The following is a 23,284-nucleotide window of genomic DNA, read 5'->3' as shown; positions in this document are numbered from 1 at the left end:
TCGTCATGATTATTATTATTTGTATTATTATTATTATTGTTGTTGCTATTGTCATGATTAGTTTGACTTCTTTGACTCTGAGCACAGCATGCTACTATTCAAATTTAACCTTGTTGGAGTTTTAATTTCATCTGAACACAAAATTAAGCAGGCCCCGTCATGAAGGTTTATATATACACATTATATATATTTACACTATTGCAAGTGAACCAAAACTTGTATTATGATAATAAGTATGTTGTCTTTACTTATAAACATTGCCTTTATCTTCTCATGGTTTTTAACCAATTAAGATTCCATAGTAAAAATAATAATAATAATAATAAAAAGAAGCAAAAATTGACAAAATTCATTCAGTTTTAGCAATTTGATCATGATGCATCAACCTGAATGATTTTCAAAAAGTATCGGTATCAATATCAACCATACTTGGCAGTAGTGATGAATTTGCTTGGTATCGGATCGACATCGACTTTTGCAGTATCGCACACGACTGCGTTTCACATAGCAACTGTTGTCAACCGCAAGAGAAGAAAAATGGCGACCGGAAACGCGAACTCTTCGCTGCAATAGATCCAGAACTCGACTTTGTACAAGTTCGAGAGACTTCGAGGAGTTCTGTTCGGCCTCCACGTGACGTTTCGAAATGGTGAGATGTTAATTCAACGTGTATTCTTTGCTTATTGACGTACTTCCGAGCAGGTCGTGTTGCGATTTCGCTTAAACACGAATCGAAACGATCCGAAACTTTCTCATGTGTCTCGATGGCGGCCGCGCGTGTTACATTTGCGGTTCCGGCCACAGATGGCGCTATACTTTCGCGTGAATTTAACAATTAGCATTTAGCCGCAGAGTCAGTGTGCTCGTGGGACGATGCTAGCTCGCTAATTAGCACCAAGGTGGAGTTTTATTTTAAATTTTTATGAACAGATTTGGACAAATAACGTGAGCGACCCCCCCCCCCCCCCCCACACACACACACACACACTCACAAGATATGAATGGTCTACATTAGTTTAATGCGCCTCGTTTGATTTGACGTACTTCGTTTGCTATGCGTCTGCTATTTGCTACTATCTCAGCTCACGGACAGTAAGCTAACGTTAGCGGTACGATTGTTTATTAAACTGCATTCAAATGTTTTGAGCTTCTTTCTTTCTGATCACAGAGTAATAATTATTTAGTTTGTATCCTAATCGGTGGATAGTAGGACAATTCGTACTATTCTTTCTGGTAATGTGCGAACAACTTCTGTGTATTTCATGTGTTTTATGAAATTGCATTGTCCCCTTTCAAATAAACTGATTAATAATAACAATGGTGCTTGCCTGGTCATAGAGCTACAACATGTGATCTAATTATCCAAAATTGGAACCCGAGACCAGTTTACGACCCTTATCATACATTAAATAATCTCACAGCGCACAACTGAACAAAAATGTCTCAAAAAGTAGGACTACTGAAATACTGATCACGTTTCAATGTACTCACAAATGTATTTACTCTGTTTCATTGAACACAGCTGGCATGACTAACTATGTGATATGAATGTCTATTGTACCTTCTGTCTCAAATACGTGACAGATACAGCAGACATGCAAGTACAGTGCATGCCATGCACGTGCTCGTCATTCTGGGCTCTACTTTTTCCATCTTATTAGTTGTTGTAATGTTGCATAAAGTTGATGTTCGGTGGAATTGAACAGGTTCCCGTTTGTTCTCGGGCTGGGTGATTCATCGCTAAAAAAAAAATGTTCAGCTTCCGTAGTCAAAAGAGCCTCCACGCTGACATGCACTGCTTTCACTAACAACATGGCTGCAAACAGAGAACAATTTACAAAAACACAATGTGTTTCTGCAAATGTTTTTGCAGAGGCAGGTTACCTCACCTGAACAAATATCAGAGACAAGCCGAGTCATGAATTTGACAGCTCGTTTTACTGATAAATTGTTGATCATTTCAATGTTTATTCCTATTTTATCTGTGGAAGTCATCGTGCAAGTTGATGATTGGGGAAAACGTTGCTGGAAATAAAATTTCATAAATGAATGTCAGGAGAAATAAATAAAAGGGGGGAAAAAAACAAAGAGCAGAAAAAGGGAAGGGGTAACATTTTAAAATTGGAACTTAAAAAAAATAAAGAAGGGAGATTTTATTTTAAGGCGATATCACCCTGCCCTAGGTAGTTCTAGTTTAAAGATGGAATGGAGATAATCTAAAAACCATCTTTCGCCCGCTCCTTCTAAGCAGTTGGCATGTGGTATTTGTTTGCATTGTTGATGCTGAAATGTGCATTTTATTCCCAATATGTCATCTCATTGTCGATGTGTGTTTGCAGTATGGCAGAACAGGCTGTTGTTGTTGTCGGCATTGACGCAGACTCGGGCTCTGTGGATAAGGATAATACCAAAGTAAGATGGACTCTGGAAGAGGTTAGTGGAAACAGAAATTTATTTATTTAATGACTCACCGTAATTTCTCTTGTATAATACACATTTCCCCCCCTGAAAAATTAGTCAAAAGTCGATAGAAGGTATTATACATGGGTATAAGGAAAATACTTTCATATTGTCTAGGAGCCAAGTTGTTTGGGGCTTTATGCCCCTGGCAGGCTCACCCATGACAAACAGATCTTAGGTGAGGGACCAGACAAAGCACGGCTCAAAGACCCCCCCTTATGATGACGACAAACTACGGACTCAGTTTTCCCTTGACCGGACGCGGGTCACCGGGGCCCCCCTCTGGAGCCAGGCCTGGAAGTGGGGCCCGAAGGCGAGGGGCTGGTGGCCGGGCCTGCACCCATGGGGCCCGAAAGGGTAACGTGGGTCCCCCTTCCCATGGGCTCACTACCTGTGAGGCGCCATAGGGGTCGGGTGCAGTGCGAGCTGGGCGGTGGCCGAAGGCGGGGACCTTGGCGATCCGACCCCCGGCTACAGGAGCTGGCTCTAGGGTACGTGGAATGTCACGTCTCTAGCAGGGAAAGAGCCCGAGCTGGTGTGTGAGGTGGAGAAGTTCCGACTAGATATAGTCGGGCTCGCTTCCACGCACAGCTCGGGCTCTGGTACCAGTCCTCTCGAGAGGGGTTGGACTCTCTTTCACTCTGGAGTTGCCCACGGTGAGAGGCGCCGAGCAGGTGTGGGTGTACTTATTGCCCCCCCGGGTCAGCGCCTGTACGTTGGGGTTCACCCCAACGTACAGGCGACCGTCACAACGTACGTTGTGACGGTCTGCTGGGAACGTCTGGCGGAATCCCCCGTCAGAAGTAGTTTCGACTCCCACCTCCGACAGAACTTTGCTCATGTACAATTTCTAATAATACCATTCATTTGACACAAGCAGCGGGCTAAGGGAAAGGGGTAAGACGAAGAGGAAGGGCTGGGGGGTAGAATTGGGATTGGCCCTTAAGAACAAACCATTGCACCTCATGTTCATTTTCTCTTCTGTGCAGGATGAAAACCTGAAAATCCTCGTCCAAAATTTTGGAGAACGCAACTGGAATACTGTCGCCACTTTGTTACCGGTAAGAATTTGTTAGAATGAATAACACCGTGCTATAGTTTTTGAGGATGTGAGCAATTTTATGCGACAGCTCCTCCATCTCGTTAGTAGGGGTGGGAATAAGAATTCAATAATTGGTTCAAAAAAAAATATATATATAAAAAAACAGCAGAGGTGCCATGGGTTCCGTCTTAGCTAGTTTGCTGTCTGAATAAGGTTACAACATGACTTTCGCTATGGGAAGTTTACCTGCATCCACACAGACTTCCACTATTGCACGTCTCCCTGGGGCAGCATTAGTAAGATCAACATGACACTGGTATTGAAACTGGAGTTCAGAACTTTTCAATGATTTTCTCTCCCAAAAGTTTTAAAAGAATATAGGGACATGTCTTAGAATCAAAGAGACAAAACACACATTCACTGAGAACTAGGTTGAAAAAGTGTTTTGTCCTGTTACGTCACAGGGAAAGACAGAATTACAGTGTATGCACCGCTGGAAACATTTGCAAGATAATGTGGTCACAGACTGCTGGTCCAAAGAGGAAGACCAAAAGGTGAAGAATTTGAACCTAACACACTAGAAACTCTTAAGGATTCTGGTGGAATGTCAGTTTAATTGGATTTCAGACAAGCTTTTCATAAGAAATGCTGGTGCTTTTTTTGTTTCTTTGTTTCCTTGAGCAGATCATAGAGTTGGTCAGTAGGTTTGGCAAAAATCGCTGGAGTTTGATTTGCAAGCACCTGCAGGGGCGGGAGGAGAATCAGTGTCGTGATCGTTGGCTCACCCACTTGGAGCCCCTGTTGAAGAAGTCCAACTGGACCCACGAGGAGGATCTCATCATTTACAAAGCTCAAGGCGTCTTTGGGAACCGCTGGTCTGAGATTGCCAAGCTGCTTCCTGGAAGGTAGGATGCTTTACGGGCCTATCTCACTAGCCTGGAGACAAGTTGGCAACCTAATGGCGACTGAAGTCTCGGCTGGTTGCGCAGACCTCTCCTGGAGACTAGCCATATAGCCAAGGAGTCGCGGTGAAATCGATTTCACCTGAGACCCTTTGGAGATACACTCACTGTAGAGAAGATGCTGAACAAATCTTGATGTCACAAAACTGCATTCAGTCGTCACCAAAATTAATGTGGACATACAGTGGGTACGGAAAGTATTCAGACCCCCTTACATTTTTCACTCTTTTTTTTTTAATATTGCAGCCATTTGCTAAAATCATTTTTTCCACATTAATGTACACACAGCACCCCAATTTGACAGAAAAAAACGGAATTGTTGACATTTTTTCAGATTTATTAAAAAAGAAAAACTGTAAAATCACACAGCCATGAGTATTCAGACCCTTTGCTCAGTATTTAGTCAAAGCACCCTTTTGAGCTAATACAGCCATGAGTCTTTTTGGGAATGATGCCGTTTTTCCCACCTGGATTGGGGGATCCTCTGCCATTCCTCCTCGCAGATCCTCTCCAGTTCTGTCAGGTTGGATGGTGAATGTTGGTGGGCAGCCATTTTCAGGTCTTTCCAGAGATGCTCAATTGGGTTGAAGTCAGGGCTCTGGCCGGGCCATTCAAGAACAGTCACGGAGTTGTTCTGAAGCCACTCCTTCGTTATTTTAGCTGTGTGCTTAGGGTCATTGTCTTTTTTGAATGTCAACCTCCGGCCCAGTCTTCGGTTCTGAGCACTCCGGAGAAGGTTTTGGTCCAGGATATCCCTGTACTTGGCCGTATTCATCTTTTCTTCGATTGCATCCAGTCGTCCTGTCCCTGCAGCTGAAAAACACCCCCGCAGCGTGATGCTGCCACCACCGTGCTTCACTGTTGGGACTGTGTTGGACAGGTGATGAGCAGTGACCGGTTTTCTCCACACATGCCGCTTAGAATTGAGGCTAAAAAGTTCTATCATGCTCTCATCAGACCCGAGAATCTTATTTCTCACCATCTCGGAGTCCTTCAGGTGTTTTTGAGCAAACTCCACGCGGGCTTTCATGTGTCTCGCACCGAGGAGAGGCTTCCGTCGGGCCACTCTGCCATAAAGCCCCGACTGGTGGAGGGCTGCCGTGATGGTTGACTTTCTAGAACTTTCTCCCATCTCCCGACTGCTTCTCTGGAGCTCAGCCGCAATGATCTTTGGGTTCTTCTTGACCTCTCTCACCAAGGCTCTTCTCCTGATTGCTCAGTTTGGCCAGATGGCCAGCTCTACGAAGGGTTATGGTCGTCCCAAACGTCTTCCATTTCAGGATTATGGAGACCTCTGTGCTCTTAGGGACCTTAAGTGCAGCAGAAATGTTTTTGTAACCTTGGCCAGATCTGTGCCTTGCCACAATTCTCTTCAGGCAGTTCCTTTGACCTTCGTGATTCTCATTTGCTCTGACATGCACTGTGAGCTGTAAGGTCTTATATAGACAGGGGTGTGGCTTTCCTAATCAAGTCCCATCAGTATCCTCAAACACAGCTGGACTCCAATGAAGGTGGAGAACCATCTCAAGGATGGTCCTCAGAAGAAATGAACTGCACCCATGTTCAGTATTTGAGTGTCACAGCAAAGGGTCTGAATACTTGTGGCTGTGTGATATTTCACTTTTTCTTTTTTAATAAATCAGCAAAAATGTCAACAATCACGTTTTTTTCTGTCAATATGGGGTGCTGTGTTTACATTAATGAGGAAAAAAATGAACTAAAATGATTTTAACAAATAGCTGCAATATAACAAAGAGTGAAAAGTTTAAGGGGGTCTGAAAACTTTCCGTACCCACTGTATCTACGACGATCCCACCAATAATTTCAATTTTGACGTTGAGCCTTGTCCTCGCTCTCTGCTCATTATATTGAAAAAACTGAACGTGAGTGCGATTGGTTGCTCGTTTATATGTGCCCCGCGGTTGGTGTACCACGCCTGTCGCCCGAAGATGGCTGGGATAGGCCCGCGACCCTAGTGAGGATAAGCGGAACGGAAGATGAATGAATGAATGAATGAAGAAACTAATAACCTTTACATGCCACACCGCTAGGGGGCAGTGCTACTCCTAAAATGCCCATGTGGAGTCTTTGTGGCTTGGAAGTGACTTGTTGAAGTGTTCGCAAACGAGGCAATGGCAAAATAGAAGTGCGTTTTGAAGTTAAACTAAATGTGGAGTTATTGAAGCTAACAAAGTTAACATTGCGAAACAAAACTGCTTTCAATCGTCAGCAAAATTGATGTTGCCATCTCTACTAATGCCCACTTTAACCTCTGAAAATAGCAGAACAATCGCTCTGATGTTTTGGATTTTATGGATGTTAAAGTGTTTTCCTCATTATTGAGGGGACCGTCTCTGGGCGTCCGTGCTCCGCCCTCTCCGATGAAACTTTGCGACACAATTTCCCCTGCATTTGGGAGTTCGACAGCAAAAGATAAAAATACTTAACATCACGAATACGTTGTTGGTGACGTCAGTATTCTTTTGTGCAGCTTATGAAATCTTTTTTTTTTTTTTTTTTTTTTTTGTCACAGATATGTTTCTTCTAATATCGATTATCACGTGCACATTTGCTCTAGGATTCTCATCCCGTATTGTGTGCCAGGCAAAATTGCTGGTGAAGTTAAAATTTTTCAGATCTGCTCTGGAATTTCCTGGATCCTACAAAGATGCGTATGGTGTTTGTGTGTGGTTCCCATCTGTAGGACAGAGCACGCAGTGAGGAGTCACTGGAACTCCACGCTCAGATTTGAAGCTGAATTGGGTCAGCTCAAAAATGATGCAGACAACATATCCGTTGACATTCAGCAGTTTGTGGAAGGAAGGGTACGAACACATCTTAAAAGATGCATCTTTTTTGAAATGCTAGTGTGTGCATCTTGTTGTTAGTCAGGATTCTTTCGCAACCAAACATGACCATTTCCTATGTTAGGACATTATGATAGACTCGCATTATATCATTTTTTTGCAGGTGAACTTCAAGTGTGACATTTTATTAGACACCTCAGCAGTAACACCTGAAGTGGTAAGCTTCTTTTTGAGTTTAGTGTATTTGATTCCGAAAAGGTGGTTTTAAATGCGTGACTTAAGGGAATAATTCTTTTTCCGCCATGCATGACTTCTCCTCTTTGCCCTCTTGTAGGTCACAGTTAAGAAAGAGCAGTGCAAAATCGTCCAGAAGAATGCCACCACACCCCCACACACCATGACATCAAAAGGGACCTTGACTCCAAACAATGCCCCCTTGCCTAGTCAACCCAGCTCTAGTGTTGTCACCGCCCCAGCACCAGCAGCAGAGGCGGTGGATCAGAAAAAGTTCCTCGACGCTGCATTGAGGATGATTGCTGAGGACATGCTGCCACTTAGGTAAATTTGGAATGGTGCTCACCGCTGAGCACCATAAGGCATCTCCCGCGAGATGGCTTGTTATTGAACTGGTCCTTGGTGCATAAAAGGTTGGACACTATTGATTTAGTCGCTACACAATGGAGGATTGCTGTTTGGGTCAGTATCGCGCAACATGAATTAGTGGCCTTAGAGTGGGAAGGGAATAATATGCTTACAAAAACTGCAAAGCCTAAGTTGTGAAGAAGTGTATATTGTATTTTATATCACACCCTGCATTTTTTTATTTTGTCTATTTCTTCAGTTGTCTGGTGTATTTGAATGTGACGAAGTTTAGCTCAGAGCTGAGTTTTGCTGCCTGGGTTGCTCAGACCATGGGCCTCCGTCATGAAACACGAAACCTGTTGTCGTTTTCAAGTTCCGATCACGTGTTTGAACATGTGCGTCAATGCATTTTCCTGCTTCTTCCACACAGTTTTGTCGAAGGAGCAGGTTTCCGGTCCTTCGTGGGCGCCATCGGTCCCGAATACCACAAGCTGTCCCAGCGTGCCGTCAGCTTGCAGCTTTATGACGACGTGGAGAGAAACATCAAACCTCAGCTCATCAGGGACTTGAAGCTCTGCCTGTGCAAATCCAAAGATGGAGAGGGTGAAATTCATGTAACCTTTGACCTCTGGGCGGGTGGGCAGTCCAATCCAGTGGAGGAGGCCGTCGTCATTGTGCAGCTCCACTTTATCAGTGATTCGTGGCAGATTCGCAGGCCCACCGTGGCCTTCCGTCACGTGAGCCACAAAGACCTGAGCGGCGCCGTGGCGCAGGAGTTGGAGGGCGTGCTGCTCAGCTACGGCATCTTCCCGCGGAGCATCGGCTATGTCCTCGTCAACCACGCCAAAGAAGTCCTGGTTGCGAACAGTCTGTTCTGTGACTACAAGATCATGTGCCCGTCGAACAGAGGGGAGCCAGACGGAGATGAGATAGTGGCCTTTCTGTCAGACCAGATGTCTGAATCCGAGTCCCCGTTTTCAGAGCTCAAGATCGGGACCAGAATCGCTTGCGTTGCAAAAACACTACAGCTAGTGATCAGCGAGGCACTGAAGAACTCCAGGGTGGTTGAAAACCTCCTCTCGCACGTGCACAACGTCGTGGCTTTCTTCAGGGGCAGTACGTATTGGAGCGAGGTACGGAAAATGCATGCAAATGCTCTGAAATCATATTGCTATCTGTTTTTACTAACAATTCCCTTACAGCTACTACTCTATGCCTTCCGTCTGTATGTCTTGTCATGGTGGAATTGCGCTTCACTTGAGGCTTACTAGCAACGTGGTTACTAGTAGGACGGTATGTTTAAGTTTAAATATATGTATATGTTTGTATTTTTATAAATATTATTTAAACTTAAGTTCTAAGTAGGACACACCTGTGTTGAATTTTTTATGATGGATTGCTGCATCCAGGCCTGTAATTGCAATACCGTGATACTGCGATACTTTTTTGCTTAAGGTTATCAAGCAATCGGGATCTCATACCGGCCCATGCCTAGTGACAAGTGGCTGCCATCTTTGTAGAATTTTCTAACACTTCAAATGCCTCTAAATTCCTCCACAACAAATAAACTCACGAAAAAAGTTTTAGTATTTTTTTGGGGGGAGGCCATAGACACCCATGTTACTGTACAGGACAAATGTTATTTTTATTTTTTTTCGTGGGCTAAAAGGCCCAGTACAGTACAAAGTTATTGTTTAAAAAAAAAAAAAAAAAATTTTTAAATGTTTACAAATTTTACATTTTATCAAAATTTACCACGCCGGTTTGCTTGGTCATGGTGACATTGTTGACAGACATCACTTCCGAATTTTTGCATGTTAAAAGTATCTTATTATATTAATAAATATTTGCAATCTAAGATGACCTTTATTAGTCCCACAATGGGGAAATTTGCATCGTTTCAACAGCAACTCTGGTTACAGGAAATATAAATATGTAATAAGTATGCCAGGGAAGACCTAATTACATTTCTTCTTCTTACATTTACTTGTATGTGTACAAGAAGTACATGGTACAAAATACAAACCAAAACTGTTGTCCATAGTCCAGGTGAATTAATCCATAGACAGATATTTTTGATGATGGAACGTTGAAATCTCATACAGTGGGACTTTGATTCAGGCTGCAACTGCGTCCACCGTTACAAGGTTGATGTCATAAAGACATTAAAATGACAAATATTGAAGCCATAATTTATTAACAGTTATGATTGACTGTCGCACGATGTTCTTGACAACATTTTGAAAAATGTTCTGGAAGTGAATTTTTATAGGTTGGCAGCTCTGGGAATTGGCGTGCTTCCTAGTTCAAAATCCATTGCCGAAGGCGAACAGCTTGACAAAAAAAAACTGTTACGGTACCAAAAATGGTATATTCCAGACTCCAAAGACTGTTTTGTATTCCTCAGAGACATGCCGCTCTCTCTGCCAGAGCTCTAGGTATGATAGACAATAGATAGAACCATCGTAACATGCCCGCCACGTAGGCGCGTGTTTTGGAATTGGACCTGGAAATATGTCAGTTTTGAATCAGAATTGTACAGAATCACCTTTCTATTGTCATGAACATGCATACATGCACACGAAATTTGTTCTCTGCAGTGAACACATACACATGTTAGCGGAGCACACCGGAGCAGGGGGCAGCCGAAGCGCCCGGGGAGCATTTCGGGGGATCGGTGTCTCGCTCAAGGACACCGCAGCCGTGAGTCCGGGGGATGTCGGCGGATGGTCCGGTCGGGGTCTTGAACCTAGGTCCCCCACGGTGGCTGATCTTAACCGTTGGGCCACGGCACAAATGTAGAAAAAAAGCTGTATAACACATATCACAAAGTAAATGCATAACTAATGGACTTACTTACTTTACCCATATTATGCTGAGAAGCAAGGACAGACATTCCGCTTTCATACTTCATATAATATTTTTGTGTCTTAGTCACAAGTACCCAACTGAGTTGGCATAATAACCCCAGAAAAAATGCAAAGTTGCAAAAATTGCTAAATTCTTCATTGTGGGACAAATAAAATCCAATGGATAAAGCCAAAATCAAAACACACACTACTATAGGTCTCATACTTGACGTTAATTGTCATTTGCCTAAGTTCCCCATGTTTCAGAGGTCCAAACCTGATCGTGCCGTCTACTGTGTCCTTGTGAAGGTTTTGTCGAAGGAGTGCGGCGTGTCTCTGTGTCCGCCCTCCAGCCACTGTCGCTGGAACTCCATGATGGTGTCGTTACGCCGAATGGTGCAGGAGTCTGCTTGGAACGGCGTCCTCACCGTCCTGTCGCAGGCTCGCAGCGAGGCCAGCGACACGGCCAGCGCCCCGCCTCTGATCATGGTCAAGAGGGAGCAAGTGCTCGACATCCTGGCTCTCCTGGAACCGTTCCAGGAAGCCTTGCAGGTACGTCATTGAAAAAGGCCCGCCTCGTTGTCTTTTAACAGTTAACTATTTGGTAGAAGGGAATGTGTGAGTATCTCTTCTTTGCTTGCTGTCACCTGTAGGTCTTGTTAGGAAACGCAGTGGCCATCTCGTACGTTATAACGTCTCTCGTTGGCCTCGATAAGACGTTGGAGGGCTGTAGCACCAGTTACACTCACTTCAAAAAAGCCCTACGCACGGGCCTCCGTACTCACTTCCAGTCCCTGATTCACCAAAAGGACCTGATTGTGGCTGCCGTGCTTGACCCCAGGAACAAACTGAAGGTTTGTACTTTATAGCAGGGGGGTCCCCAACCACCATTTAGTCCATTGAGTCGAAAGGACGTTGAATTTTTTAAATCAGGCGCATCCACCTGCGCCTCTTTTTAAAACGCTCGTCTCGGTCACGTGTTATGATTAAAAAAAAATAATAATAATGCTCACAAGCTAGCAAAAAACTGAATAAAAAACAAAAGTGTGAGGAGCACCAAACCCGCCTAATATGTGGTGACAGGCTCGCAAACGGGGCAGATAAATAGGCCATCAAAACTGCTTCGGCACATGGAAGGAGGTTTTTGCAAGAAAAAAAAATGACTCCAAGATGGGACTGGTTCATTGAAGACAAACAAGCCCAATGCTCAACTGATTCCAACAACTGGTGAATTTTAATCATTTGTTTTTATATGCGTCTATGCTGGTCCGTCCAAAATATTGATTCATGTGAAACCCGTCCATGGCACAAAAAAGGTTGGGACCTGCTGCTTTTTCTGGAATTGTGAGGATGGCGTTTACCTAGGGTGGGGCAAAGTAAAGCCCACTGCATTCTTTAATCCAACCCACCGAGCATCTTCATTATCAGGAATCCTGTGATATTTGTTGCATAAATGAAGATGTTATTTTCCTAAAATTGCTGAATTAAAATTAAGTTGGTATTCACTTAGTTAATTAAATTCTTTAATTGAGCTATTTTAAATCCTTTTTGAAATGTGTACATTTTAAACAATGTTACATTTAACATTTTATTCAATTATTAGTTAATTATAATTAAACCAATGATCAATAATAAAATAAATAGCTGCATATTTTACATGGATACATGAACTATTTTTTTAAGCTAATCTACGAATGACTTGGCCTTTTTGAAAAAAACCCCATCTAATTTGGTCCTTGAGCACAAAAGTATGCCCTCTCCTGCAGCAACGCACTCAAAAGGGAGAATCCTTGGCTAGTTTGTGAATTCTTGTGATAGTACTTACTAATACAATATGAAAGGTAAACTGAGGCGATCTGGATCATCGTCTGGAGTCGCTGATGCTCAAACTGTTGTGTGTTATTGACAGACTTTATCCTCCTCCACTCTGCCCGTTGTACTTGAAGGATTATTCACAAATGAATGCGTTAACAGCCCTTACAGGAACCTTTGACAGTGGAATCATGAAAGAATACATGTGGTTGCATATAGTACTAAACTAAATCAAACTGTTGTGCTTGGTGGAAACGGAGCCCTATTCTGAGTGTACACTCAATTTGAATTCTTACTTCAATCAGATGTTCTCTGATGGGCACCTTGAAGACCAGACGGGTTTCCTAACACCTCCCACAAAGTGTGAGGCTCGCACCGCTGTGCAAGCAGCACTGGGGAGCCAAGCAGGCTCGGCTAATCCAGCAGCGATGGAGGAGGACCACCAGAAAAAACAGGAGAGTAGTCAGCCGCTGGATGGCGGAGAGGAAACACCGACCGCTAACCCGACGGAGGTCTCTGGGCGCAGCTCAGACGACAACTGCGACGTCGTCAGTTGCGTTGGCGTCAAGCGCAAGGCAGATGACAACGTCCCCCAGCTTCTCTCAAAGACCGTGACGTCAGAACTGGACGTGTACCTGTCAGAGCCGCTGTGGGGAAACGGCTCCGGTTTGCTCTACTGGAAATCTGCCAGTCGCTTCCCAAAGCTGCAGGGCATCGCCAAGAAGCTGCTGGCAGTACCCGCCACCTCGGGGGGCTTCGATAGGCTCTGTCCGATAGCAGCCTGTATCATACGAGCTAAACGGAACCGCATCCCGCCTCACACCACAGAGAGACTCCTTCTTTATAAGAACTCTTTAAAGACAAAGACTGTAAAAAAGTCCGGTGGTGGCACTAAACACAGACAGACCAAGTGATCTGTTGATTTGGGAAAATGTGTATGCTGATAGCAACTGATATGCAATATCACTTTTATCACCTTCAAGTCAATTAACAAGTGTGCAATCACCAGTTCAGACAACCACTAGACCGTTTTTCACAGTGATGCTGGACCACAATTACTGACGGGCAGCAAGTCAAGTCAACAAAGACGTTGGGAACACATTGCGTCACACTTCAGTGATTCAAATTTCGACTCTCACCTCTGGAGTTCTTGCGTACTTGGTACTCTGCCTTCTTACATTCAAAAAATATGCATGTCGGGTTTATTGAAGACTCTTAAGTTGTCCATAGATATGAATGTGCTGTTTGTCTGTATGTGACCTGCGATAGGCCGGCAACCGGTCCAGTGGTGGAACTCGTGGCCCACGGTGAGCGGGGGTAAGCCCGAGCTCACGAGCGACTCTGAGGATGCTCGCTATAGAAAATGGATGGGTAGTTTTGTAAATAGTTTGGATTCATGATGTTCACTGAAACTTAATAAAAACAGATTGTCAATTCAAGTAGTTTGTAATGATTCTTAACTTCAACCATTAATTCCGTTTTTGTTCTTCTTACAGGGTTTTTCCTGCATAGAATATTTGGAGGTGGCTGCCTCTGCCTAATTTTAAGTCACTTCCGGCAATAAAAGCTTAGACAAATGAGAAGCATTTCACTCAGTTGATAATTAACTGATTTGTTTTGTAATACATGTGTAAATGATTGTACAAACCCCATGAAGAAATACAATCGAGCTAGCTAGCTGCCTTTTCAAAAAGCTTAAAAATAATATAACCTTTGTCTGCTGTGTCCAAAATAACCCACTAACCACTATGTAGTGGTTACGCCATTTTCTAGTGGCGTCCGAAGGCTTAGTCATCAAATTCAGTGCACGAAAACTTTCCCACAAAGCAAACTAGTGAGCAACCCGATGGTCATTCGCCGAGTCCCGATAGACCATAATGCATTGCGTCTTCAGAAAAGAATGGCGGCACTCGGTGCGTCGCAGACGGAGAGGGAATTTTTCGTATCAATGTAACTTTTCAAAAAAGAAAAAAAAACATGACACGTATTTGTTTACGAAATCCTCTCATTTTAATCATGTGCAGAAATTTTTTTTTGTGCGACGGACGTGACGTCACTAACAGAGCGCCGTGTATTGTCCGAAAGCTGTTCTGAATGAACTCACTCTATAGGTCGCTATATAGTGCAACATTACATGGTGAGTGAGTGAGTGAACGAGTGAACGAACGAACGAACGAACGATTTCGGATTCAGCACAGAACTGTTGAGCAAAACTTGTATGCGCGTGTTGATGGCGTCATTGGGTGGGTTCACTTCCGAGGTTACGGATGCGATTTCTTCCACGCGTGGGCTGAATTTGTGGAAGTCGTGGCTCTCGTCCTGTTTAAGTCTGTGGACTATTTTTTTTTTAATAATTAAGACCAGTAACGTTATAAGTTAGTCGTAAGAAAGAAAAGAAAAGAAAACCCAAAACGGACACAATTGAATGCTGTTCAAGCGCTAGCTGGTGGAAGCTCGTTCCTTTTCGGCATGGCGCTGTACACGAAAGCCGCCGAGATCCTGGAGAAGGTGGAGAAGCAACAGGGTGCGCTCAAAACGCTGGTGTACGAAAGTAACTTCGCCAACATCAAGCAGCTCTTCGCTCTGGTCTGCGAGGCCCAGAAGTTTTCGCCCATCTTGGAGGAGATCATCGTGTCCACCAAGCTGCTGAAGCACACCAAGCTGAAGATGCACCTGGCCAAGGTGTGTATGGAGTTTTGAAGTTTCAAATTCGCTGTACTAAAACCTATTTCGGCGTCTTCCTGGGCCTTCGATAGTGAGTGGTAGCGCTTGGTTGAATTAAAACCGATCCGGCCTCTTCGTAAAAACATGTTATTTTGTCCTCAGCTCAGAATGAGTACGTTTTTTTCCCGAAACAGGTGCTAGTCTACGACCTGCTCGTGGGCCAAGGGCTCAAGTGCGGCGGCTCCTGGAAGGCGCTGCTGATGAAGCATCGCTCCAGGCTGCAGTCCGAGCTGGCCCGCATGAAAGTCAAGCGGAAGGTCAGCAGGAATGAGGACCTGCTCCCCGGCAGCGTCCAGCGACCCGCCGGAGACCAGCTGCCCAGGTACGTGCGCGTCAACACCCTGAAGACCACTGTGGAGGACGCCGTGGACTACCTCAAGAGGGATGGCTTCACCTACTTGGGCGAGGCCTCCCAGTTGGATGACTTGACTCTAAAGGCGAGACAGTTTGTGAAGGACCCCCACTTGTCGGAGGTGCTGGTCTTCCCCCCTAAAATGGACTTCCACGACCACTTCCTGTACAAGGCGGGACACATTATTCTCCAGGATAAAGCCAGCTGCCTCCCCGCCTTTCTGCTGGCCCCCCCGCCCGGGAGCCACGTCGTCGACGCCTGCGCCGCCCCCGGGAATAAAACCAGCCACCTGGCCGCCATCATGAAGAACAAAGGCAAGCTGTTCGCCTTCGATTTGGATGCCAAGCGTCTGGCCACCACGTCCACCCTCCTGCTGCGAGCGGGCGTCACCTGCCATCAGCTGGCCAATCAGGACTTCCTGAAGGTGGACCCTGATGCCGCGACGTACGCGGATGTGGAATACGTCCTGCTCGATCCCTCGTGCAGCGGATCAGGTAAAACGCGCTTTCCCATCCTTTATTATTTTTACATGAGAAAAATCCCACGGAATACAACCGAACAAAAACGTCACCAAAAATAAGCCCGTTATACTGAAATAATGTTGATCTCGTCTCAATTATACATTACTCGTGCACTCGCTGTCGTAGTCTCGCCACGCTGCACTATTTGCCCATCTGTTGTTGACCGATACCGGCCACTCATGCCAGAGTAGCGTCTGCTCCATTTGCACACCGATTGAGGAGGATCTGCAACATTTGCACAACCGACATTGTCCCACATGATCGCACGACTCGTCACTTTAAACCGCATCCGCTCCTTGAAGTCTCGGCGCCCTTTGCACGAGGCTCATTGCACCGGACTATTGCAATATTAGTCATTCGAACTGCTCTAAGTGCTCGAGGACTCTGCATCTTTTGCACAATTGTCAAATAAAAATGTACCGGCATTACCAGATAACTAGCAACCCTTTACTGCTCAGTGACTGTTTTTTTTTTTTTTTTTTTTTTTTTTGCCAATGCCTTTCTGTCTCCAAAGTGTTCTCTGTCACTTGCCTGTCAGTTGTCGTACCGGAGCGGCTCCAACTCCCGGAGACAAATTCCTTGTGTGTTTTTTGGACATACGTGGCAAATAAAGATGATTCTGATTCTGAATCTACAAAGATTAATTGTACCTTCTGTCATGTAACGGAAGAGCATCCAATTGTACTGCCTACAGTGAACTCCTCCATAGTTGCCATTCGCTATTCACAAATTTACCTATTTGTGTTTTCTTTTCCCCCCCTACGTAGCCTATCAACTATTTTCTGAAAAACTCACGTGTTTGTGATCCGCAAAGGTCACATCATGGCAACTGGACTGTTCTTGTTTGTTGTAGACGTTTCACTTTTAATTCAAAAGGCTTCTTCAGTTCTTAATTTTCAGTATTCCTCGGTGGGTGTGTTCCCTGGGGGTGGTCAATATATAATAATGGCGCTAATAGCCCTGACATCAAAAAGACAGGACATTGTTGTTACATGTGCCTTAAATGTTGCTGTTGCCCTCTTGGCAGCTTCCCAGACCAGTTTTTTGTTTTAATTCATTCATTCTTTTTTCTGATTTATTTAGCATAATTTAAATACGGTGCAAGGAGGTGTGGAAGCTGAAAGGGCTTATATGGGATTGCACTGCCTTCAGAAAATCATAGCAAATGTAAATTACTGGATTCACAAAACAAATGGAAATAAATTAGACAGAAAAATCATGTCAACACATGACTGCAGAATAGGGATTTCATAACAATGAGAAACAAAAAAAAAACTATTTGAAGACCCAGGACAAGACTGTTTTGAATGACTTTTTAAAGGCTGAGTAAGATGATGTCAAGAAATCTATTCAAGTCTTTCAAAGTTTTTTTCCAAAGCAAAATAGTCCCACACCGACCACATGTTTTTTCACCGACAAGATTGAAAAAACTTTATTGGCCGTCAGATAGTGACAGTACTGCGCAACAAGGCTAAAAACAAACTAGGTTTTGGATTCATATGCGCCGAAGACGGGGAGTAATATGTCTTGTGCGGAGCCGATCGGTGACATCATCGATGACATCATCGATCGGATCGCCGACTTATGACACGAAAGCCGATTAGCCGATCAGCCTAAAATGCTAATTATCGTCCCGATAACACCGATCAGATCGACGTAAGGTCTACTGCAGACCTTGCCTGATGCTTTACAATGTGATGATACATGTCAGGAAAAGCTTTCTAGAACAGCTAAACTTCAGTTGGAGTGAATCGGAGGCGCCCACTCCCATTTGACTGCTTCGTTCTGAACACAGCCACATCGGCAATTACAAGAGGGTGTGTACACTTGCGCAACCACATCTGTTGTTTACTTCCTCTAAAAAAGTATTTTTTCCCGTTGAGTTGCACAGGTTATAAGTCAAACTAATGGTGGAAAAAGAAATGAGTGATATTAGTGCTTTTTTTGTATCACAAACACCTGGCATTTGAACAGGGGTGTGTCAACTTTGATCCCCGCTGCGGGTCTCGCATATTCAGCGCGCGTGTGTTTTTTCAGGCATGGTGTGTCTCGGGGACCGGGGCCCGTCGGCCGAGCCTCAGAAGGACGCCTCTCGTCTGGCTTCGCTGGCCTCCTTCCAGCTGCGTTGCCTGAACCACGGCCTTCGCTTCCCCCGCCTGAAGCGTCTCAGCTACTCCACCTGCTCCGTCCGCAGCCAGGAGAACGAGGAGGTCGTGGCGGCCTGTCTCCGGCAGAACCCCGGCTTCAGGTACGCGCTTTCAGCCCAATCGACGACAACTCCTTTTTTCGCGGCCCGTTGCATACGCTAACATAAAATTTGGCATGGCACGTGGTCAAGTATTGGTACTTGTTACAAGGGTACACCCGTGACAAATAACATCAGAAATAGTTTTTCTGCTGAGGTCTTATCAAGAGACAAAAGGAACCTTTTTACAACTAAAATACAATTTGTATTTATAAAGCCTCATTGAATGACGATCTGTGTCAGATGCGAATCACGAGAATGATTTCAAATTTCTACAATTTCTGCTCAGTGTGAAGGTCTCATTTGTGAAACATGTCACACATAATGATGGAAACGCTCCTTTAAAGATCGTCTACTTCCTGTAGAGGTTCTGAATGCGGAGATGTGATCGGTGTCGGGGCCGATCTCTTCACGAGGGATACGCCCAAAAATCCTGAACTATTCGCCTTATCACCTTCAACAGAAAGCTACGACGCAGCAGTTTATTACAAAAATGATATAAAGGATATAGAATTGCTTCATGGATTGGTTTTAGCATCAATAAAAGAATGTCAAAGTGGCCCTCGCAGCCTTGAAATTGTCCGTACGCGGCCCTCGGAGGAAAACGTTTGGACGCCGCTGGTCTCGAGTGAACCCCGCACCTCGTCGCGTTTCGCTATTCGCCTCTTCACGTTTCCATCCATCCGTCCATCCGTCCATTTTCCGAGCCGCTTCTCCTCACCCGGAGCCTATCCCAGCTGTCGTCGGGCAGGAGGCGGGGTACGCCCTGAACCGGTCGCCAGCCAATCGCAGCCTCTTCACGTTTTTTTTCTGCGAAACCTATGCGCAGCCGTTTGCTGAAAAGGTTTCCGGTTGGTGTTTCTCGTGCCCTTTCTTTAACGCTATAAGACGCCACAAGATGGTGTCGACGCCCCGGCTAATAGGAAAGTAATAATTAGTGTCAAGGAAGTAAGTTCGAGTGGTACATTTCCACTGTTGTAAGCTCCCGTTATAGCAGGACTAGAAGCCCCCTCCCTCGGCTCTCTAAATCAAGTCCTAACATTGTTTGTGTCCGGTGTCCCCGCAGGCCGGTTCCTCTGCTGGCGCCGTGGCCCGAACGAGGCGCGCCGCCCCTCGTTCAGTGTCTGCGGGCGAGCGTCAGCGGGACGCGCACGCACGGATTCTTCGTGGCCGTGCTGGAGCGATGCGGTGAAGCCGAGAATCCGAAGCCACGACTAACGGTCCGGATAAGGTAGATGATGCTGCACTTGAGAAAAGCTGGAAGGAAGACGAACCCGTCCAAACTTTACTTCTCAGCTTTAGTTTCGATTTAGATCAGGAGTAATTTATCGGGGCCGACGAAGGACCCTGCCTGGGGGGGGTAGTGCTGTCAAATTCTGTCTGATGAGCACACCGGTATACGAGCTGAACCCACGAAAATATTTGATCATAGATAAGCCACACATATTATACATAACTGTGCTGCCCCCTGTGATGTGCGTGCCTTCGCCTGACGGTGGCAGTAGTGTGATACAAGTCGAAATGATTGCGGATGTCCGGAAGGAGACCGTCGGCCAACTAAGCTAAAGCTAAACTCCAGCATTGTTTTCCACAGAGCAGAGAGAACACTCGCCCGTGGGTGTTGCTTTACAGTGGAACCGCACGTTGTGAACAATTTGTTTTCCGAACACATTTTTGAAGACATATTGCCTGGCTTCACACATTTCAGTCTTGGCGTGAACGCGGAAGGCTCAGTTGTGCTTTTTCTCGTGCCACATAAACACCATTAACTCCATGCGTCACACATTGCAGGTATCTCTCGTTTTTTTTTTTTGTTGCTCTAAATAAATAAGCATTAAGCTAGTGGCCTTGTGTTAGGCTAATGATAGCAGCGGTGATGTTGTGTCGAAAGTCCTTTGAATGAACTTTTATTTGGACAAATAAACCGCTTGAAGCAAGAAGAGTTTGCCTTTCATTTGGAGAACTGTTAGCTAGCTGCACAAATCCCAAAGCCTCCACCGCTGATCAATGCGATCGCCCGTCACAGGCATCCGGAGTCGGCGGCGCTCGGCCCGCCCGCGTCCGAGGAGACCCCCGAAGCCGCTCTCGACGAGTCCGAAGCCTCAGAGTGCGACGGCAGCGCGACGGCCGCTGGTGACGTTGCGCCAGATGAGAAGAAGACCGAAAAGAAGAGGAGGAGGAGGAGGAAGAAGAAAAACAGAGGTGTGACAAAATAATTGAAATACTGAATCGGCATCTTGTCCACATGGGGATTTCATCATGTCGGCTTTTACATTTCATTAAAAACTCCATGTTACTAAAACTTTCGATTCCTTTTCTAATGGTCCTCCGGGGAATTTTACACGTAAAACAAAGGATTCCTCGTGATTTAAACGCACCGCATTTCCATCCATACATTTTCCATCGCGTTTATTCTCATTAGCTGCTGAGCATTTCCACCCTGGCCTGACACACATTATGGATTGGAAAAGAAAAAAGAAAAAAAAAGCACATTTGAAAACCAAGGACCCCTCCTCCTATTGTGAACACAGGTGATATGTAGTGCTGATTGCAATGTAAGCGGAAGGGGGCGCGCCATACGACCTTAGGATGGAGCGTCATTCTTGCACTACAGTGGTGTGTGTGTGTTTTGCTTTGTCTTTCTTTGTTCTCTGTTGTCTCTGCCCCCCGTTCATGTCGCCACACGTCCTCCCTCGCCCTCTCACCCCTCCCCCTTTGCCTCGCCCGAATCTCAGCCGCCTTCCATCTTTTCTTGGACCGCTATCTTGGGAAGTGGGGATTTTTTTTTTTTCCCAGCATAGAAAGGTGTGGTGTCTACCCCGAGCGGCGAAATTGGTCACTTGCCACTTTTACGATGGTCCTCTCCAAATTGGTGGGTGAAGACTAAATAGATGCCGATAGCTTTTGATTTTGTATTTGAAAGGCAACCTATCTGCTGCAAGTCATTCTGAATTCATACATCGATTACACGACGTTGTCTGAAGTGGTCTTGATGTGCGACTAAAGTTTGATGAAACTATTTCATGCCGATGGTCTTCCTACTCATGTTTTGATCATTCCAGAACTAGTCATGAACAAACTTAGCCATATTTATTAAAAAAAAAAGAGAGAAAAATTGAACCGTGTACTCCACCCAAGGTCAGACCAATTAGCTTGATGTCACTTTTACTACCAATTAAAATAGGTTTGAAACTGCTTTGGGAATTTGTATTCATAAATATTTTTGAACGTGAAGGTTTGCCTATAGGACGTGAAATATTTATATTTCAAGTGATGTCACATTGTTCGGTCGTACTGTACTTTTGACCTACTCGGCGGCGGTCTTAACATCAAACACCTCATCCTCCCCGAAATACATACAATAAGATATTCTTTTGTGTCTGACCGCACACAGCTGACACACCCCCCGGGCCAGCCGAAGTCCCGATTGGCGATATTGCGAACGTCACGTGTCATACCGTCGCGCTGAAGTCAACGCAGCGCACGAAGGACTGTAAACCACGCAAAGGATTGCAATCTGCGCTTCATTTTTGGACAAATGTCAATGCAAGACATCGAATTATATGTTGAACATGGAAACTGATGTCCGTAAGAAAAGGAAATGACAAAAACTGACCCCCAAAAAAAACCGTTATGTATACGACAATCTAAAAATTAGGCGATAATTAAAAAAACCTACAATCTTTATCTAGCGAAGTAGAACTAGATCTGACATTTTATGATTGATGATGATACGTAGGAATTCTGATGTATGGTAATGATTAAATACATTACAAGATCCATATGACCTATATAATCATTAATTACAAACTAAAACTGATTTAATTTGATGCTATAGTTAAATTATAAAGTATGCAATTATGTTGAAAAATAAAACTGACATTTGAAAATGAATGTGTTAAAATGTACTGATGTCAATCATAAAATAGATACAAAGATTAAGGACAAGAATAAAACTGTTATATTTAATGATTAAATACACAAAACTCATCTGTATAATATGACTAAGTACTATGTATAATATGATCAATGAATACAATGAAACATTAAAACTGATGTATATGATTGAGTACAATAATTAAATAAAACCAAATTATATTGTTTAGCAATGATTAATTAAAACTATCATTTATTGCAATAAATAAAAATGACGTGTAGTCATGAAAAAATACAACTGACACAATGATCTAGTGTAAAGTATATAATCATGATTTAATGCTTTTAAAAATACAACTAATAATGATTGAATAAATATTGAAATATAGATATATATACCACAGATTTGTTAAATATTAAAAAAAAATAGTACACAAAAGTACAAATATTAAAATCTACTGGAAAAATGTAAAAAAATGTCCCACACAAATGTATGAGATTTTTAAGTAGGCCGTATGAAATAAAATGTTAAACATAAATGTGTTATGTACCAAAGGTTTTTTTAAACAGTGGTTGAGAGACAATTACCAAAATAATGTTCCTACAACTAGGTGGATGGCAATCATTTATCACTCATTATGAATTGATAGTTTGTATGATTGTGTACTGTATGATGTAAATGAAATGGAGCTGACAGTTTCGTAATGTCAATATGGAAACAGTAGATTACAAAATCCAGCGTGACTGAATGAAAGCATGAATGCTATGTCCAGTCGTGGAGCTATAGCAAACGCCCATGCTGAAGTTTGTATGAATATTTCAAAAGGCTTTTCAATTATTAACGGTTATAAAATATGCACAGCACAGGGTAGATGTGGGCTTTTACCATGCTCCCAAGGACCAGTGAGCTGGGCTCTTTATATTCGAAGTTTAGGCAGCAGAAAGACGCCTACAAACATTTATTTATTTTTTTAATAGTGAACGAAGTCATATTGTTGCTTATGGAGTTTTTATGTCATTCCCATTTTAGCAGCGACTCGCCGACGATACCT

General features: G+C 44.1%; 2 protein-coding genes across 3 annotated transcripts; both read left to right on the top strand.

Moving 5' to 3' along the window:
* Positions 1–540: 540 nt before the first annotated feature.
* On the top strand, positions 541–13,947 carry mybl2a (v-myb avian myeloblastosis viral oncogene homolog-like 2a). Its single transcript, XM_061671120.1, has 12 exons — positions 541–649; positions 2,340–2,433; positions 3,450–3,521; positions 3,967–4,056; positions 4,187–4,407; positions 7,169–7,289; positions 7,435–7,488; positions 7,606–7,829; positions 8,284–8,986; positions 11,012–11,254; positions 11,356–11,556; positions 12,820–13,947. Exons 2-12 carry the CDS (start codon positions 2,341–2,343, stop codon positions 13,426–13,428), a joined length of 2,631 nt encoding a protein of 876 aa, XP_061527104.1. The 5' UTR covers positions 541–649; position 2,340; the 3' UTR covers positions 13,429–13,947.
* A 641-nt stretch (positions 13,948–14,588) lies between these two features.
* nsun5 (NOP2/Sun RNA methyltransferase 5) lies at positions 14,589–20,716 on the top strand. 2 transcript variants are annotated; one of them, XR_009768636.1, is made up of 5 exons: positions 14,589–15,196; positions 15,373–16,084; positions 18,149–18,359; positions 19,423–20,147; positions 20,383–20,434. XR_009768636.1 is itself a non-coding variant. In XM_061677196.1 (5 exons), exons 1-5 carry the CDS (start codon positions 14,984–14,986, stop codon positions 20,570–20,572), a joined length of 1,491 nt encoding a protein of 496 aa, XP_061533180.1. In that variant the 5' UTR covers positions 14,589–14,983; the 3' UTR covers positions 20,573–20,716. The 2 variants fall into 2 exon arrangements, 1 of the variants encoding a protein (XP_061533180.1); XM_061677196.1 differs by having other exon boundaries at positions 19,423–19,587; positions 20,383–20,716.
* The last annotated feature ends 2,568 nt before the right edge of the window (positions 20,717–23,284 follow it).

This window comes from Phycodurus eques, chromosome 1 (assembly GCF_024500275.1).
Source record: "Phycodurus eques isolate BA_2022a chromosome 1, UOR_Pequ_1.1, whole genome shotgun sequence".
Taxonomy (NCBI): domain Eukaryota; kingdom Metazoa; phylum Chordata; class Actinopteri; order Syngnathiformes; family Syngnathidae; genus Phycodurus; species Phycodurus eques.
The sequence above is the reverse complement of the archived record's forward strand: the minus strand, read 5'-3'. Positions and strand labels throughout refer to the sequence as shown.

What these genes read in the sequence shown, in the direction of transcription:
- nsun5 (XM_061677196.1), top strand. Translation starts at nt 14,984, where the DNA reads ATGGCGCTGTACACGAAAGCCGCCGAGATCCTGGAGAAGGTGGAGAAG. An exon ending in TGAAGATGCACCTGGCCAAG is followed by an intron (nt 15,197 to 15,372) that starts GTGTGTATGGAG and finishes TTCCCGAAACAG; the next exon opens with GTGCTAGTCTACGACCTGCT. An exon ending in CGACTAACGGTCCGGATAAG is followed by an intron (nt 19,588 to 20,382) that starts GTAGATGATGCT and finishes CGCCCGTCACAG; the next exon opens with GCATCCGGAGTCGGCGGCGC.
- mybl2a (XM_061671120.1), top strand. Translation starts at nt 2,341, where the DNA reads ATGGCAGAACAGGCTGTTGTTGTTGTCGGCATTGACGCAGACTCGGGC. An exon ending in TAAGATGGACTCTGGAAGAG is followed by an intron (nt 2,434 to 3,449) that starts GTTAGTGGAAAC and finishes TCTTCTGTGCAG; the next exon opens with GATGAAAACCTGAAAATCCT. An exon ending in GCCAAGCTGCTTCCTGGAAG is followed by an intron (nt 4,408 to 7,168) that starts GTAGGATGCTTT and finishes TCCCATCTGTAG; the next exon opens with GACAGAGCACGCAGTGAGGA.